Below are 18,385 nucleotides of genomic sequence, written 5' to 3'. Positions count from 1 at the left end.
TTTCCTATGACTTTCATGTCTCTTTTAGAAGTTACAGCAATTTTTCCGGGTAAAGTAGTGATTCAATCACCCTGTGCTACACAGCGACAAGCATGATGTCACATTGCAACCCTGCATCCTACCGCAGCCGCTAAAGGTTTCCAGTTGTGGTAGATTTTCTGTTTTTGGTCTGAAGTCACACGTGACTGTCTTGCCATAGTATGCAATGCGAGTCGCATGCTGCTGAGACTTGAATTACACCTTGGCATTTTTTTTTCAAAAGTAAAATTGCAACTCTAAAAAAAAAGTTGTGCCGCAGCAAGTCACACAAATGTTTTTTGGTTGCGCAACCTGTCTGAGAATTGCTGCGATGTGACACACGTGGCCGTGTGGCCTCAGCCTAAAAGGGGTGAACGGCTGATCTCTGTACAGAAGTATAGTTCACACATTTAATTGAAAAATTTGACAAAATAGAAATGAAGGACAAGTGGAGGTACATTCTACATATACTATTCCCTAAATTAAAACAGTAATTTCCCATTGATTTCCACCTGTCGCACAAAATGTGATCAAAACGCACTTTGGGGCTATCTTCAGAACAGCGAGTCCCTAGTTAGATGAAGCAGCGGCGTTCCCAGACAACCCACGGTGGTACAGAAATTTATTGGAAGACCACAATAATCCTATTGAAGTCATTAATTGGTCAACAACAAATTTAGCCTTTCGCATATTCCAGAAGAACGTTAAACCCAATAATAATAAATGTCACTAAAGGTGACAAAATGAAAAGCTAAAATCCCTAACTGTGTTAGTGTAACATTTATATTGGAAACATTTATGTGGATCTGTTAGTGTCTAACTTAGGAAAAACTTGTATTTCCTAGAAATTCCTGTTATTGTGAACAGATGAGCAAGTTGAAGATGAAATGATCTCTAAAGGGCCTAAAATTAAAGAGGACACATTTCCTTTGTATTTTAGGCAAAAAAAAATAGTAATTTTTTACATTTTAAAAATTACAAAAAAGAAAAATGTCCCGATGCTAAATTTTGGGCAGCCTTGGAGATTTGTGTGCTCACATAACTTTGACCAAGGTTTCAGACCTTAATTAGCCCGTTAGGGTTATAGCAAATTTCCCAGCTTTATAAAATCCCAGCCTCCTTTAACCTTGTGCCAAAAACAGCAGCCATGGGTTCTTCTAAGCAGCTGCCTAGCTCTTTGAACATGAAAATAGTGGACACCCAAAAACAGGAGAAGGCTGTAAGAAGATAGCAAAGCGTTTTCAATTCGCCTTTTTCTCAGATTGAAATGTAATTAAGAAATGTCAGTTACCAGGAACAGTGGAGGTCAAGATAAGGTATGGAAGACCAAGCAAAATTTCAGTGAGAGCTGCTCGTAGGATTGCTAGAGAGGCAAATCAGAACCCCTACTTGACTGCAAAAGATCTTCAGGAAGATTTAGCAGACTCTGGAGATGGGGTAATTGTTCAACTGTTTAGAGACCCCTGCCCAAATATGGCCTTTATGGAAGAGTCATCGGAAGCAAACCTCTCCTGCATCCTCACCATAAAATTCAGTGTCAGAAGTGCAAAAGAACATCTAAACAAGCCTGATGCATTTTGGAAATAAGTCCTGTGGACCGATGAGGGTAAAATAGAACTCTGACCACAATGATCAAAGGTATGTGTGGAAAAAAAAGGCAGAGAATTTCAGGAAAAGAACATCTCGCTGACCATTAAGCATGGGGGAGGATCAATGCTGCTTTGGGGTTGTATTGCAGGCAATGGCATGGGGAACATTTCACAGGTAGAGGGAAGAATGCATTCAATGAAATTTCAACAAATTCTTGATGCAAACATAACACCATCTGTAAAAAAGCTGAAGGTGAAAAGAGGATGATTCTACAAATGGATAATGATCCTAAACACACGTCACAATCCACAATAGACAACCTCAAAAGGCGCAAGATGAAGGTTTTACAATGGCCCTCACAGTCCCCTGATCTGAACATCATTGGAAATCTGTGGCTAGACCTCAAAATAGCAGTGCATGCAAGACGCCCCAGGAATCTCACAGAACTGGAGGAATATTCCAAGGAAGATGGATGAAGATCCCTCAAACAAGAATTAAAAGACTCTTGTCTGGCTACAAAAGCGTTTACAAGCTGTGATACTTTCAAAAGGGGGCGCTACCAGGTACTAACCATACAGGGTGCCCAAACTTTTGCATCAGCCTATTTTCCTTTTTGTAATTTTTAAAATGTAAAAGATGAAAATATGCATTTTTTTTTCCTATAATACAAAGGAAATGTGTCATCTTTAACTTTAGGCCTTTTAGAGATCATTTCATCTTCAACTTGCTTAACAACAACAGTAATGTTGACCAGGGGGGCACAAACTTTACATGCAACTGTAGCTATCAATATCAAAGTCATCAATAGTCTGCAGCGGCTGCACAGGGTAAGAACGCTGTAGGTCTATACACGCCGTAGGTCTATACACGCCGTAGGTCTATACACGCCGTAGGTCTATACACGCTGCAGCTCGGCTCCTATCGTAGATAGCGTAACCTGACCGGCACAATGTATGTAATTGAAATCCGTGGAATGTAAATTGAATCTGTGGATTTCAGCCTTTCCCGTGCAAAAAATAAAATGTGCCACTATCCCACACTATTCCCACATCAAAATCCACAGCAGCAAAAATGTACCGTGAGCCCGGCTCCTGTAAAGAGAGTCAACAGAACTCGCAAAAGCTTCAGAGGCAACTTTGGTTAGTAATAGTGTGACGATTGGAAGAAATTCTGTGTGTGAATTTGGATTGAAGATAATAGATAAATGATGTGTCCAAGATTCCCATTAAAAAAATTCACTACAAATGAAAAAAAAAAACCTCATAAAATGTTTTTTTTAAACTTTTGGGTCCTTTTAAAACGGCTTAAAAAAAAAAAATGACAATCACCCATATTAACATAAAGTAAAAATCAAAGACGGTATGAACTGTTCCAGCGCTACAACACCTGGAGAATCCGGAATATTCCCGCTCACAGGATATGCAATATAAATGCCTAAAAATTGCAGAACCCTCAGTGCAGATCTAGGACCCTCAGCTATCGATAGAAAAGGGGTCCCCACTGCTTAGCTAGCGGATTCACCTCTCCATTGACTTTAATGATAAGTAACCATTGATTGATGGGGATCACCCAATAGGTAAGGGGCCTAGAGGTGGGATCTGCACCCTTCAGGCATTTATGGTATATCCATGGGGCCAACCCTTAAAGACATGATGGTTGGGTCAACACGTCAAGCTTCTTGCATCCAGCAGTTGTTAGTCGACACGTCGTCCGTCATGAGAGTGAAACGTAGACAGCTGGTAAAGCAGTTCCATAACGTATCAGTCATCCGCACACGATAGTAAAGCAATGGATAAGGCAGATACCCTTAAATTAAATACTCTGAAGTGCATCCTTGCTTGTCCCATGGCGTCCTATCGGCAGACATCCAGCTCCCTCTTACCCATACTCATCTAGGTTTGCACCACTGTCACGAGTATCATGTCTTAATATGTCCCTGTGCACCTGAAATTCAGAGGTCACACCGTGCCGGGCATCGGTCAGGTTCACGCCCGTGACTCTGGTTTGTTTGGAGGAGGATTGATGCCTGTATAGTGCAATGTGCTCCACATCGTCTGGCTCGTCCTCATATTCTACAGTAGCGTCATTCACGCCGCACAGAGGCAACGATTCTGTCTCCAGACCCCCTTCTAACTGACGGGGGTTAGGACTTCCCTGTTTTCGGGATAAGATGCAAGAGGAACCTTCACAGCTTAGGTCCAGATCGCCGGTACTGGAAATTCTGGAAAGATAGAGCTCCACTGTATAATAAAGGGACCAAAACACAGCAAAACAGCCGAGCAGCATGAGGGTCTGGTAAAAAAACAAAAGCGAAGAGGAAACAAAATAAATACATAAAATATCAAGAAAAAACATTGAGGTACCCAAAAAAGATTTTCTTCCACCGTTATTCTCTAAATGCAAGTCCACACTCAGGAGGGGTTAGTCCTTTCCTTACTGCCTAAAACTCCATACAGTTAACAGAGAAATGTAAAAGATGAGACATAAAAGAGCAATCATTTATCTCTGTATCCTTGGAACGTATAAGAAGCAGCAAAATTGTGGCCGGTCACTGTACACACTGGACCATCAGTCCGTGCCAGAGATACACATCTATTTGTGAAGTTATTGGGTAAATTAAAGGTCTGAATGATACATATGAGATCAGAAAATTAGGGCACAGGCCCTTCTTCTACAATACCTTTACCACTGTACTTTCCCATAGAGAACCTTACCCGCAGGGTGTTATTGGTGATTGTATAGCTGTCCTGTTCAGAAATCTCCAGTCCTGGGGGACAAGGTAGTGAGAAATTCTCATTCAGAAATTGACCGCCCTGTGACAGTTCCACCAGCCTGACGAAAAAAAAAATATATATATATGTATATATACACAAGTTGTGGCAGTGCTGTGATAATTATCAATGCTTGAGATGGCATCGATCAATAAAATGTACAATATCAGCATCATGCAGAACTACATGGGATGTAGCCGCTGCAGATTTTGCAGCTTCATTGGTTGCACTGCATTGCGAATTGCATTGCATTTAGCAACCAATGAAGCTGCAAAATCTGCAGAGGCTACATCCCATGTAGTTCTGCACGATGCTGATATTAGCAGGATGAAATCCACTTGTCGAGTGCGGGCGTATGGCTGGGTTCGTGAGCGGAGCTTGCTCCATATGCGGCAGATGCTTCTTGACTTAAACAGCCGCCATTTGCATGCGATAAAAGCGACTGGAGCGCGCTCCGATCTCTTTAGATGCAGCTGTCAAACACTGACTGCAGCTTTTAAACGGCTCCCACGTGACATAATGACGGGGTCTTAGGCAGTTAAGGGACTAATGAAGGTCCCCGTCACCGACACCTTGGTCATCCCATAAAGTCCAGGCTGTGGCAAAGCATCATGAGAACGTAATTTTCACCACTATATTGAGAGATTGCCGCATATAATACAAACTTAGGTTTAAGTACTCCGTAGAGACTAAAGAAAAAGTGAAATAAAGAAAGATTTTTTCAATTTTTTTTAAAAAGTTTAAAAAAAAAAAAAAAACCCTCGTCAAAATTAAAAATCAACCTAACTTTTCCCAATGAAAGAAAAAATAATAACGAAAACAAACTTGGTATCTCCGCAGCTGCAAAAGTCCAATCAAAATCTAAAATTACTTAACCCCTTTGTATAGCAAAAAAAATTAATGTCGGAATATGCCTAAAAAAATGAATTAGAAGGCAGTGTAATAAAGGTTTAATTGTTCGGGTAAAGACATCTTCATTTCTATAAAAAACATTGTGAAATATGAGATTTTTTTTTTCTATCCTTTTACCTCCTCCTCTCGGCCACATCCTCAGTTTTCCACGAGGAACCATAAAGTGTTAGCTGCCATGTCTGAAAAACACCTCCTCTTTTAACAGGGTCATCTCCTATTTGAGAAAAATCACGGTTATTTGGGAAAGAGATATTATACTTCTCATGACTAATTTCCTATACAAGGAATAACAGTCAAAGCGTTATAAAATAAAGCCTGACCGGAGGCTTATCTGATCACAGATATTATCGAAGGAAGTTGAAACGAGGGAGGGAGAATTTACTATTACATACAGGCCAGACCAATATGTAGCCCGCCAAAGTCCGGCAAAGGCTGGGGCTACACCGCAACGTGCAATTCTCAGACAAGTAGTGTGACCAGAAATGTGTGTGACTTGTCTGCGACCTGCTGTTATGCAATTATTGTAGCCCTATTGAACCACGTGATTCTTATACCTTGACAAAGGCGCTGGTCCGGCAAAGAAACGCGTTGGTATTCATAAAAAATTTTTTGGAATCCCAAGGCTCTTCATTCCCACAGAGCAGTCCACCTAAACGTTCCAGCTTCCATTTTTGCCGTTATACCTCTGGAAGAACCTTTTTCTCCAGATAGCTTTCCATGCCTTTCTACAGTGACATGTAAAAGTTTGTGCCCCCCTGGTCAAAATTCCTGTTATTGTGAACAGTTAAGCAAGTAGAAGATGAAATGTTCTCTAAAAGGTCTAAAGTTACAGATGACACATTTCCTTTGTATTTTAGGCAAAATATATATATATATATATATATATATATATATATATATATATATATATATATATATATATATATATATATATATATATATATATATATATATATATATATATATATATATATATATATATATATATATATTTTCACCTTTTACATTTTAAAAATGACAAAAAGAAAAATGGGCCGATGCAAAAGTTTGGGCACCCAGTATGGTTAGTACCTGGTAGCGCCCCCTTTTGAAAGTATCACAGCTTGTAAAAGCTTTTTTGTAGCCAAACAAGAGTCTTTCAATTCTTGTTTGAGGGATTTTCATCCATTCTTCCTTGGAGAATTCTTCCCGTTCTGTGAGATTCCTGGGGCGTCTTGTATGTACTGATATTTTGAGATCTAGCCACAGATTTTCATTGATGTTCAGAAGAGGGGACTGTGAGGGCCATTGTAAAACCTTCAGCTTGCGCCTTTTGAGGTAGCTATTGTGGAATTTGTGTTTAGGATCATTATCCATTTTTAGAATCATCCTCTTTTCAACTTCAGCTTTTTTTACAGATGGTGTTATGTTTGCATCAAAAATTTGTTGAAATTTCATTGAATCTATTCTTCCCTTTACCAGTGAAAAGGTCCTCGTGCCATTGGCTGCAACACAACCCCAAAGCATCATTGATCCACCCACATGCTTAATGGTTGGTGAGATGTTCTTTTCCTGAAATTCTGTGCCCTTTTCTCTCCACACATACCTTTGATAGGTGTGGCCATAGAGCTCTATTTTACCCTCATCGGTCCACAGGACTTGTTTCCAAAATACATCAGGCTTGTTTAGATGTTCTTTTGCACTTCTGACACTGAATTTTATGGTGAGGATGCAGGAGAGGTTTTCTTCTGATGACTCTTCCATGAAGGCCATATTTGTGCAGGTGTCTCTGAACAGTAGAACAATGTACCACAACTCCAGAGTCTGCTGAATCTTCCTGAAGGTCTTTTGCAGTCAAGCGGGGGTTCTGATTTGCCTCTCTAGCAATAGGCGGGGCGGGGGGGAAAGGCGGGGCGGAGGGAAAGGCGGGGTGAGGGGGGAAAGGCAGGGCGGAGGGAAAGGCGGGGCGGGGGGGAAAGGCGGGGCGGGGGGGAAAGGCGGGGCGGAGGGGAAGGCGGGGCGTAGAGGAAAGGAAGTGGGTGCTGGGGTTACATATAAATAGTTCCTAGGCATAGTATATACAGTATATACACACAGAACAGGGTAGAAGTACCATAAACAGTAAAGAACACCTCCAGCTATACCCTCACTCCTAACGAACTCTCAGTCCTTCAGAAGGGTCTCTCCTTCGGTCCGACGCCTAACTGGGACTCGTTCCAGCTAAAGAATTACCACCAGCGGTTCTACAGGACGATCCGCTTAAAGACTCATTTTGGTGTATCTAACGAGACCTCCGTAAACAGGGCACCTCCATCCGGGGGTTCCCCTGTCCCGGAGCGCTCTATAATCACTCTTGGATTGCGCAACACTAGTCCTTTCTGTCCTCCCCACAGCAACCATGCAGCAGAAACAACGATAGCACTCATTGAAAGGGACATAAAAAATCTTATACACGAACAACGACTCGGCTTTTTCCCTACACACCAGAACGAATGAGGAAAAACATGCCCTTAAGTCACTACAAAACAATAAGTCTATAGTCATTAAACCTGCTGATAAGGGGGTGCCACAGTTGTTATGGACAAGTCATCCTACATCAGTGAAATTAATCGACAACTAGCAGACACCACTACCTATAGACCGATCAATACTGACCCCACACCTACTATTCATACTAAAATACAAGAGATACTGACTAGACACCTCCATCTCCATGCAATAGACTCTAAGACAGCTACATTCTTGACCAACCAACATCCGGTAATACCTGTATTCTACACCTTACCAAAAATTCACAAATCACAGATCAACCCACCCGGCCGACCCATTGTAGCCTCCACTGACTCCATTCTCTCCCCTCTGGCCATCTACCTTGAGAAAATCTTAACCCACCTGGTCAAGAAAACGAGATCCTTTGTACTAGATACCAGTCAGTTTTTAGGTATTATCAAAAGCTTGCCGGCCTTACCTAGAGGCAGTCTGTTGGCCACAATGGACGTATGCATTCTATATACCTCCATTACCCATGACAAAGGCCTGGAGGCCTCCTCCTACCTTCTCTCACAGTCTGATCTGTCACCTGCCTCTGTCCAATTTTGCCTTGAACGCCTGTCACTAGTTCTCCATGAGAACTTCTTGATGTTCAGAGACGAGGTCTTTATACAGGAACAGGGCACCGCACTGGGCTCGAATGTAGCGCCAGCCTATGCTAATGCCTACATGCATAAATTTGAAGTTGACTTTGTCTATCCCAACGAGCTCTTCCTAAGACACTGTACCTCGTATCACCGCTATATTGATGACATTTTTCTCATCTGGCAGGGGTCAGCGGAGACACTCTCTTCATTCCTAACCACCCTTAACTCTATCAGACCAGAATTACAATTCACACTAAATTATAATCCGCAACAAATCTTCTTTCTGGACACAATGGTAATCCGCGGGGATAATGGCACCCTTACAACTGTCCTTTTAACTAAACCAACCGACTGCCACTTGAGACGGCCTTCCTCGCTCCCAATTCCACAGGGTTAGGCGAATTGTCTCTAACCCTGACACCCTCCGCCTACGACTTGAGGAGATGTCACTTAAATTTCAGGAGATGAACTACCCAAGTCAACTCCTTTCAGATGAAAATCTAGAATACTGGAACCCAGACCTATCCTATTCCCCTCCTCCAAACCAGAGCGGGTACCCTTTGTGCATACCTATCATCCACTCATGTCCAAAGTCCACACTACAATAGGAAACATTGCCCCCTCCTCACGAAAGCATATCCCCACAGTCCAGCCTTTACTGCTCCGACCCTGATGTGAACAAGGAGAGCCCCAAACATCAAGGATAAGATCATTAGGGCTGACATAGGTAGCTCACGTACCACACCTTCACAACGGCTACTGAGTACCCGCATGTGCGGGACCTTTCCTTGTCGGAGCTGTGCAGCCTGCTCTAATGTAATCAAATCAGACACCATCACGCACCCCAGGACCGGCAAAAGTTACCCCATCAAGGGATTTCATACTTGTGATTCCAATTTCGTCATCTACATACAGTGCCCCTGTGGCCTTTTCTACGTGAGTGAGACAACACAACATGTGAAGGACCGCATAGCAAGTCACAAATCAACCATTAGATGCGGTAAAACCTGGTTACCTCTACCAGACCACTTTACAAAAGCCAAGCACACTGAAGCGCAACTCCGCTTTCAAGTCATCGAACATGTTCCAAGATCTAGGAGGGGTGGTCATCATGTGAAATTACTAAAACAACGGGAAGCATATTGGATTTATACCCTGAAAACCCTTGCGCCTAATGGTTTGAATAGAGAAATTGACTGGATTTATTGACTCACTGGTTTGTTCCCTCCACAGACACACTGAATCCATCCTGCCCCATGGGTGAGTGTCTCAATCCTTACGTATAATATTATTTGTTTATAATGCTTTAAGGTGCCCCATGAACCACCCATGCGACCATCCAATACCATTTAATACTCTATAATTGTGTCCCGGCTACACTAATACCATTCCTGCACGCCACTGCCCTTACTTCTACCATCCAACACTGACTCAATTTATCCACTATTATATGTCAAGTACTAGGACAATAATGACATGTGTATCATACTGTGCCCTAGAGATATATGTATATCATGCCTCTATGCAATACACCTAATAAGTCCAATGCATCTACTCAGTGCTATAGTTCATAGCCTGGTCCCCTGCGCATGCGCCACTGTACAGGCTCCCTGACAACCACCTTACACAACATGAGAAGTAGTGCCATGCCTGGCAACACAGGCAGTGCCCAGCCATTAAATCACGCAGTGTGGGGCCGGCGGAACGTCACTTCCAGTGACACGCCCCTTACCAGTGACGCACTTCTGGTCGGCGTTCCCCGCAAGTGTATAAAGCACAGCCACCCCACTATTCCAACTACCACGGCCCAAGCAAGGCGCAGGAGCACCGCTATACCCCTCCACACCACCAATGAATGGCACAATCTCTCCCGGGACCTGCACCCTGATGATACAGGGACTCCACATGACCACATGGTAAGCTACTGACCAGCCAGCATAGGATGGGCTACACATGTCACTATGAGTATACAACTATCTTTAACTCTCCACGCTATATTTTCTGTAGATCCACGTGGCCCTGCACCACTATTGGACCTGGTTGAGGTAACCACCCCAGACAATTTAATCATCTTACCGGCACATCATGGGTAACATATTTAAACTGTAACATCTTGATATTGCAGCCCTCCTCTTTCCTGGACTTTAGTCCTATTTTCAGACTCTAAACAGTTTCAAACCACCCATAAAAGTAAGAATTAATTCCTCTTTTATCTACTATATACTGTTTATGGTACTTCTACCCTGTTCTGTGTGTATATACTGTACATGCTATGCCTAGGAACTATTTATATGTAACCCCAGCACCCCCTCCTTAGTCTTTCCTTTCCACCCCTCCCCCCCACCCCGCCTTCCCCTCCCACCTTCCTCTCCACCCCTCTCCCCTCCCTCTCCACCCCGCCTTCCCCTCCACCCCTCTCCCCTCCCGCCTTCCTCTCCACCCCGCCTTCCCCTCCTTCTCCACCCTGCCTTCTCCTCCACCCCTCTCCCCTCCCTCTCCACCCCGCCTTCTCCTCCCTCTCCACCCCGCCTTCCACTCCGCCTTCTCCTCCCTCTCCACCCCGCCTTCCACTCCACCTAGTCTTCCCCTCCACCCCTCTCGCCTTCCTCTTCACTCCGCCTTCCCCTAGGTCTCCACCCCGTCTTTCCCTCCACCTCTCCCCCCTCCCGCCTTCCCCTCCCTCCCCCCCCCCCCCATCTTCCCCTCCACCCCTCTCGCCTTCCTCTTCCCCCTTCCTCTCCAACCCGCCTTCCCCTCCACCCGTACCTCTTCGTCATACTTCTCTGTAACATGATTGGAGTTTTGAATATGATGTTACAAATTTGGTGCTGACACCATGTATGTTCTTCTTTTTTTAGTAAGCGACTAAATGATTAAGGCCGAAATTGTGGCCGAAACGTCTTACCACTGTCGCCCTGCAACTTGGTTTGAATAAATTGTCTGTTTATTAATAAATGTATTTTGCATCCACGACATTTGAGTGTGCGATGAATTAATCCTCTAACTGTTCACAATAACAGTAATTTTGACCAGGGGTGCCCAAACTTTTACATGCAACTGTAGTTAGGCGAGTGCTACCATTGATTATACCCATCCCTTACAAGACAGTATTGCCCTATTTTGTGTGCGATTCTGTCCCTCTCCAGAGCTTCTCCCTAAAAGGGAGTAACGTTGCAATCCCTTAATAATACTGTAATACTGTACCTATGTCCGTGACCAGAAGTCTGTAGGTTCCTTCTGCATTCTCTCCCCAGCAGCGAACCGTGGAGAAGGTCCAGTCGGTGAAGCCACCTGGGTCACTTAAAGCACAGAGTATTTTAGTCCCATGAAGCATTGGCCGCTCAGTCATTACAACCCTTGTGCTCCCCATGATTACTCACGCGTCCATTTTCCTTGTGGCTCCAATGAGGGATGAAATTCCACTGGGACAGAACAGCTGTATCTGCAGGTTTCCCCGCCGTGGATGCGTGACCACTACACTCACCGCTACATGCTCCAATGTCCTCATCCCCGACAGGAGGAGATCGGCAGCGGTAACTGGGGACAAGAACAATCCAAAATGAGCCGACCCGTTTCACTGAAGCGCGATTAGGGCATTCAACTGATCACCGGCCGTTCTGTCGCAATCAGTCTCCCCCTAGGTGGTATATTAAAGAGGTTGTCCACTACTTTTTCATTGATGACCTATCCTATATCATTGATAGGTCATCAAAAGAAATAGTAGTAGACAACCTCTTTCAATATTACACCAGGTAATTTACCCAAGAGACATTCCAAGATTTAGGAAAGGAAAAAAGAGGAAGCTGACACGGTTCTGCGGGATCTTCATTCTCAGGATCCGACCTCCAGCGATCATTTAGTGATGACATATCCTTCGCGACATGCCATCACTTTCAGAGATGAAATATCTCTTGATCTGATACAAAGCCAAACTACTATGGGGAAGCCGCAACGTTTCGCTCTTTGCGTGTCAAAGGGTGAAACTTGCACTTACATCTGCAGCAGAAATCAACACGCCGCGGATAAATATATATTTTTTTGCAAATTTCTTTACATCTCATCCGCTATGCTAGCACTGTAAAAATTGAAATGTGTTCGCTCTCTGTGGAAACTTAGCCTAACGGTACAGAACAGGGGTAAAAAGTATCAAAAAAGTTATTTAAAAGTTTAGTTACCTTTAAAAAAAAAAATCCGATATGTAGCTCGGTAGTTGGTATAGGAGCATAAATGATAAAAAGCCATGAGCAAATAATCGTGTAACGTGCAAAAGAAAAGTGGGGCAAAGTGCTTTCAAAATTGCAAGGGTTAACCACCTAGAAAGCCTAGTAAAATGTAAGGAACAACGCAACGTCCGCGGTTCCTCCTATACGTCCTGATCACATTACTAGCCGTACTTCTCATCCCGTAGCTTCTCTTTTCTCTTTTACCCCATCCCCCGCCTCCCGCCATCACACTTCTTGCTCTTTTCTCTGGTCGCATTCTTTGTCGGACAAGTCAGAAGCAGTAAACATTGCCTAAAAAGGACAGAGAGAGAAAGCCGGAGTGCAGCTTGGCAGGTGCCCAGGAGGTGAATGTGCCCGTTGCACCACATATAAAATGAGCAGTGGGGAGCAGAAAGAGGCCGGTTATGGGGAGCCAGGGGTTAAGGTGCAGGCTCTTGTTTTTGGAAGAAGTTCTGTATGACATAAATCAGTTCCGGGCCTGATGACGAGAAGGAGAATGTGATGTAGAACCGCTCGGATTTATGTAACGTGTTAAATATACATTCCCCGCTCACCGTCCTAACAGAGGGATAAACTTGGCTGCGCCGGCCGCCTCTTATTATGGGCTGTTTTTATAACTTGGAAAGTTAAAGGTCCATGCAGCGGAGCGTCCCTGCCAGCGTCAGATACCTACCCTGGGTCAGACCCTGCCGAAATATTTTATAAAAATACCTTTCTAGTACAAATAACCTCTACCAGACTAGATACCATGCGATCGGGGCCAAGTATAACATTTCTCCGTGTAATGAATGTTATCCTCATCTGATTACCAAGGAAATGAATAAAGTCTATGGAGACACTGGCTGCAGCTTAAAGGAACACTCTTCTTACAGGAGCTTTTTCACAACAAAAGCCCTTACAAATCCCGTAAAAAAACAGTAGGATTGTATAGTAATGAAAAAGGAATAAAAAAAAAAAAAAAAAAAAAGTAAAAAGAGAAAAAAAACTAACTAAGATAAATCTATTTCACGTATAAAATGTGAAAAAGGAGCTCACCTGTCTGGGTGCACGGCAAAATACTCCAGTAATGGCAACAGTCCAAACAATAGCCGGCACTCACATCTTCTTAAAATAATTCCTTTATTGATCCAGTAGTATAAAAGGCACAAAAAGTGATTGAACACAACAGTACAAAAATTAAAAAGGCAGAAAAGAAAAATCCGCTGCGCTCCCAGGCAACATGTTTCAGACCTACATGGTCCTTTGTCAAGCCTGACTAAACACAGGACAAAGGACCATGTAGGTGTGAAACATGTTGCCTGGGAGCGCAGCAGATTTTTCTTTTCTGCCTTTTTAATTTTTGTACTGTTGTGTTCAATCAATTTTTGTGCCTTTTATGCTACTGGATCAATAAAGCAATTCTATTAAGAAGATGTGAGTGCCGGCTATTGTTTGGACGGTTTCTAATTCAAGCATAGCACAGATACCTTCACCTCTGCCGCCTGAGAGGAGTGCAGGCTGTGCTGTAAGCATTACACTCTTTGCCACCGCTCACAAGCTGCAGGGGTGGCCGGTAACCTAAGCAATGAGCCGTGATCTAAAGAATTAAAATCTTGAGAACCAAGATGATATTACATAAGAATTAAATTGCTCGTCTTTATAATTCATTTTTAGGGCAATTAATGTAATAGTTTTTTTGGGGAAAAATAAGACAGCTGTTGATGCTGTTTGAGGTACGAGAAGGGAAAAGATTTACACTGGTCAGGGGCTGATCCGGTCGTCCGCATGTCAGGAGTGGAGCCTGCTACATACAAGTGAGGTGTGAGCTGTGTTATACAGCTGGCAGATAACTCTGACCCTAGCAGTCTCCACCTTAGGAGTTTAACCACCTTTTCTCTACAATGTTAAACTTTCTTTACCCAAACTGATGATTTCTACTTTTCTTTACACTTAATGAAACAATGAAAAAGCGATAAAAAGGTCTTTATTATGGAAGGAAATTTTTTTGTAAGGATTTGAACCCTGATTACAGTAATTCGTGTTTCTAAAACTGCTCTTTTCCAGGCTGCTGTCAATAAAGCCCTAAAGGGAACAAAGGAGTTATCCCCTACTTTACATAGGCACAGGATGGTTTAAGAAAAAATAAATCTTTACTCCTCCTTCTGGACTGCCATTGCTTTTGCTTCCTCTTAGACTTCATGTTCTAGCCGAGCATAGGAAGCATGCTTAGATGGAACATGAAGGATGCAAGTGATCGTTGGGTGATTGACTGCAGTGGTTACATGACACCACCTCTTCCCCTCCGCATGACAAGGAAAGCAAAGGAGAGTGGTACCAGTCAAGAAGGTGGATAGAACTGGCTGCTTTCTTTTTCTTGAAGCCACCTTATGCTCACACAAAAGAAGTTTGGAAAGCAGCAGTGTACAACCCCTTTAAAAAAAAGTTTTCAAACATCAGCTATGAATAATTATTTACAGGTTATTTCTGCAAATCACCTTTATTCCCAATGCATAAAATCAGCAGCAGTTGAAACTTTGATGCCAGGTGTGATTAGGATACGTACAGCTAGAAGTCACGCACTGCTCTGCACTCTGCAATGTGTCTACTACAGGGTCTCCGATGCTTCCAAATCTAAGGGAAAAAAAAGCCCGAAGTCTCGCCAAATCCTACAGGATTAGATGCAAAGTCTAATAAACGCTGCTGAGGATTGTTCTGGAAAGTCTCATAAGCTCAGTATATTATATGAAAGCAACTTCTATCAACATGGTCAATTTAGGAAATTACTGCTATTTTATGAAGACGAGAAGGACAATAAATCTGAAGTCTCACTTCATGGGCAGTAACACAATGTTTTGTTCTCGTAGGCTCTGGTCACACTGTGGTGTATACAGTGCGCTGCATTGGCCCAATTTTGTTTTTTCTAAACTTTGATAGATTTGATTTGAGACACGAGAAGGTAATAAGTGATAGCTCAAAAATTAAAGTTGGTTTTTCTGGACTTTGAAAACTTTCCAGAGGGTAGGGAACGTAATAAAATTAAGAAAATGTTACTTCACCCTCTAAACCTTTACTAATCCAAAGTCTCTACGAAGATGATGAATGAGTAAGTTTATACAGCAGAAAGTAGGAAAAACATATTTCCCATCCTAATAAAAACTTTACTGGAGGAGTGAAAAAGTGGAGGGGTCAATGCTATCAAAATTAATGCACTAGGGAAGAATAGGGAGATGGTAGATCCATAACTGTTTTTTTTACTGTCTGCTACGTCGACGCGTGCCCCCAGGCCGGCTGCGTCGAGGCACAGGCACAGCTCGGCTGCGTCGAGGCACAGGCACAGCTCGGCTGCGTCCAGGCACAGGCACAGCTCGGCTGCGTCCAGGCACAGGCACAGCTCGGCTGCGTCCAGGCACAGGCACAGCTCGGCTGCGTCCAGGCACAGGCACAGCTCGGCTGCGTCCAGGCACAGGCACAGCTCGGCTGCGTCCAGGCACAGGCACAGCTCGGCTGCGTCCAGGCACAGGCACAGCTCGGCTGCGTCCAGGCACAGGCACAGCTCGGCTGCGTCCAGGCACAGGCACAGCTCGGCTGCGTCCAGGCACAGGCACAGCTCGGCTGCGTCCAGGCACAGGCACAGCTCGGCTGCGTCCAGGCACAGGCACAGCTCGGCTGCGTCCAGGCACAGGCACAGCTCGGCTGCGTCCAGGCACAGGCACAGCTCGGCTGCGTCCAGGCACAGGCACAGCTCGGCTGCGTCCAGGCACAGGCACAGCTCGGCTGCGTCCAGGCACAGGCACAGCTCGGCTGCGTCCAGGCACAGGCACAGCTCGGCTGCGTCGAGGCACAGGCACAGCTCGGCTGCGTCGAGGCACAGGCACAGCTCGGCTGCGTCGAGGCACAGGCACAGCTCGGCTGCGTCAAAGCACAGGCACAGCTCGGCTGCGTCAAAGCACAGGCACAGCTCGGCTACGTCAAAGCACAAGCACAGCTCGGCTACGTCAAAGCACAAGCACAGCTCGGCTACGTCAAAGCACAAGCACAGCAGTGCTGCACACTGTTTATACACTACCCCATTTTGAAGTCACATCCAGGAATGTGACTGATCACATGATCTGAAAGGTCCATCAGCTAGTCAGGACCTGCAACTTTGGTGACGTGCAGGTTCTGGTACCCTCTTCTCCTGCCCTGCACCGCTCACATTGATTAGTCTCAGGCTGCAGGAGAAAGAACTGTGCTGTTGCGTAGCTCTCTCAGTGATTGGGAAGGACGCGCCAACAGTGTTCTGCTCAATCATAGGAAGCAGCCTCCGGCCTATAAAACTTTACGATTTTTTTCCTTGCTAGAAAGTGCGTCTTACAGTCCAAAAAATACTGTAACGATTATTCTATAAGGAAACTTATAGAAAAAAAAAAAATGCACCAAAAAAGTGCCGACTTCAGCAGCAGCTCATGCTTTCATGACGTCCACTGTTCAACTATGTGCTTATTGGGGTATTTTTCCCCTAATAGGGAGCCTGAAAACAAAAATGCATGTAAAAAAAACACAAAAAAAAACCACATGCATTTTAAGTGCAGAATCCCAGCATTTTTGCACGAAAATACTGATAGTGGGGCCGTGGCCTTAATATCAGATCGGTGCACCCCCCGATCAGCTGCTCTTAGCTGCGCTGTCAGTGAACAGAGCCGGATCAGCGCAGCGCCATACACAGCGTAGTGGCCGCTGCCAAGAACTGCAACTTAGATCACATTCAATGACTGCAAGACCGGAAGAAAATGCCAAGTGCCAATACCATAATATAGATGACTACCACAGTGATGACAGATCATTGCATCAAGAATTACACTGACCGCAAAAGAAAAGGACAATACATATTAATAAATGGGAACAAAACCATTTTTGGCAATGGCTAAATACAATAAAAATACAAGACATCCAAAATAAATAATAGTTTTTCAAATAGTAATTTGGAGTTCTTCTTTTGATCCAAGTAGTTTGAGGGGAAAAATTTTGATTCAATAAATCATTATTTTCTTTTTAAAAGAACAAAAAAAAAAAAACAACAACCCACAATAACTGCAAGTCAATAGCGCCCTCTAGAGTGTAAATTTGTAAGTGCCGCAAATGTTATTCTACATGTACACTGTGATGAGTTTATTAACGGTGAGCATTAGCAAGTGCTGGGACTAAGCTCAGTCCTAATTAAAAATAAAAAGTGAAACAAATTAAAATGCAAAATAGTTTGCTAACAAAGTGTAAAAAGTAGAAAACTATCTATCTATTATATATATATATATATATATATATATATATATACACCGTATATTCTGGCGTATAAGACGACCCCCCTACTTTCCTGTTAAAATATAGAGTTTAGGATATATTCACCGTATAAGACTACCCCTTTTCCAACGCATACCAAACACCGGTAAAAATTAAAAAAAAACAGATTTGAATTTAACATGGTCCTTTTTTAATTTAAATTCTTATGACATGCAGGTATATAGCAGGAAAACTGTCACTCATAAACACATTAAAATAGGGGGGACCCCACGTCATTTTTTGGGGGGGTCCCCCATTCTAATAGCTAGTAAAGGCTATGTATTCAGCTGGGGGCTGATATTAGTAGCCTGGGAAGCTCCGTGGGTATTACCCTCTTCCCAGGCTTCAAACATCTGCCCCAGCCGTCTGCTTAACCTCCGCTAGAGACTATAATGATGGTGGATCCCACGCCAATTTTCTTTTTAAAAAATCCTTTATTTTAACACTAAATGACAATTGA

General features: G+C 43.6%; 1 protein-coding gene across 1 annotated transcript in view; it reads right to left on the bottom strand.

The window, feature by feature from the left end:
• Positions 1 to 467: 467 nt before the first annotated feature.
• Positions 468 to 18,385, bottom strand: part of PCSK7 (proprotein convertase subtilisin/kexin type 7) — a 41,009-nt gene continuing 23,091 nt past the window's right edge. The window contains exons 12-16 of the mRNA XM_073657087.1: positions 11,788 to 11,944; positions 11,612 to 11,706; positions 5,409 to 5,505; positions 4,323 to 4,440; positions 468 to 3,900 (exon numbers count right to left, since the gene is read on the bottom strand). Of these exons, the coding sequence (XP_073513188.1) occupies positions 3,487 to 3,900; positions 4,323 to 4,440; positions 5,409 to 5,505; positions 11,612 to 11,706; positions 11,788 to 11,944 (881 nt within the window). The 3' untranslated portion in view covers positions 468 to 3,486. The remainder of the gene's footprint in view (positions 3,901 to 4,322; positions 4,441 to 5,408; positions 5,506 to 11,611; positions 11,707 to 11,787; positions 11,945 to 18,385) is intronic.

The sequence above is a fragment of the Phyllobates terribilis genome, unplaced genomic scaffold, assembly GCF_046119375.1.
Source record: "Phyllobates terribilis strain yellow unplaced genomic scaffold, ASM4611937v1 Scaffold_12__6_contigs__length_324123572, whole genome shotgun sequence".
In the NCBI taxonomy this organism is placed as follows: Eukaryota; Metazoa; Chordata; class Amphibia; order Anura; family Dendrobatidae; genus Phyllobates; species Phyllobates terribilis.
The sequence above is the reverse complement of the archived record's forward strand: the minus strand, read 5'-3'. Positions and strand labels throughout refer to the sequence as shown.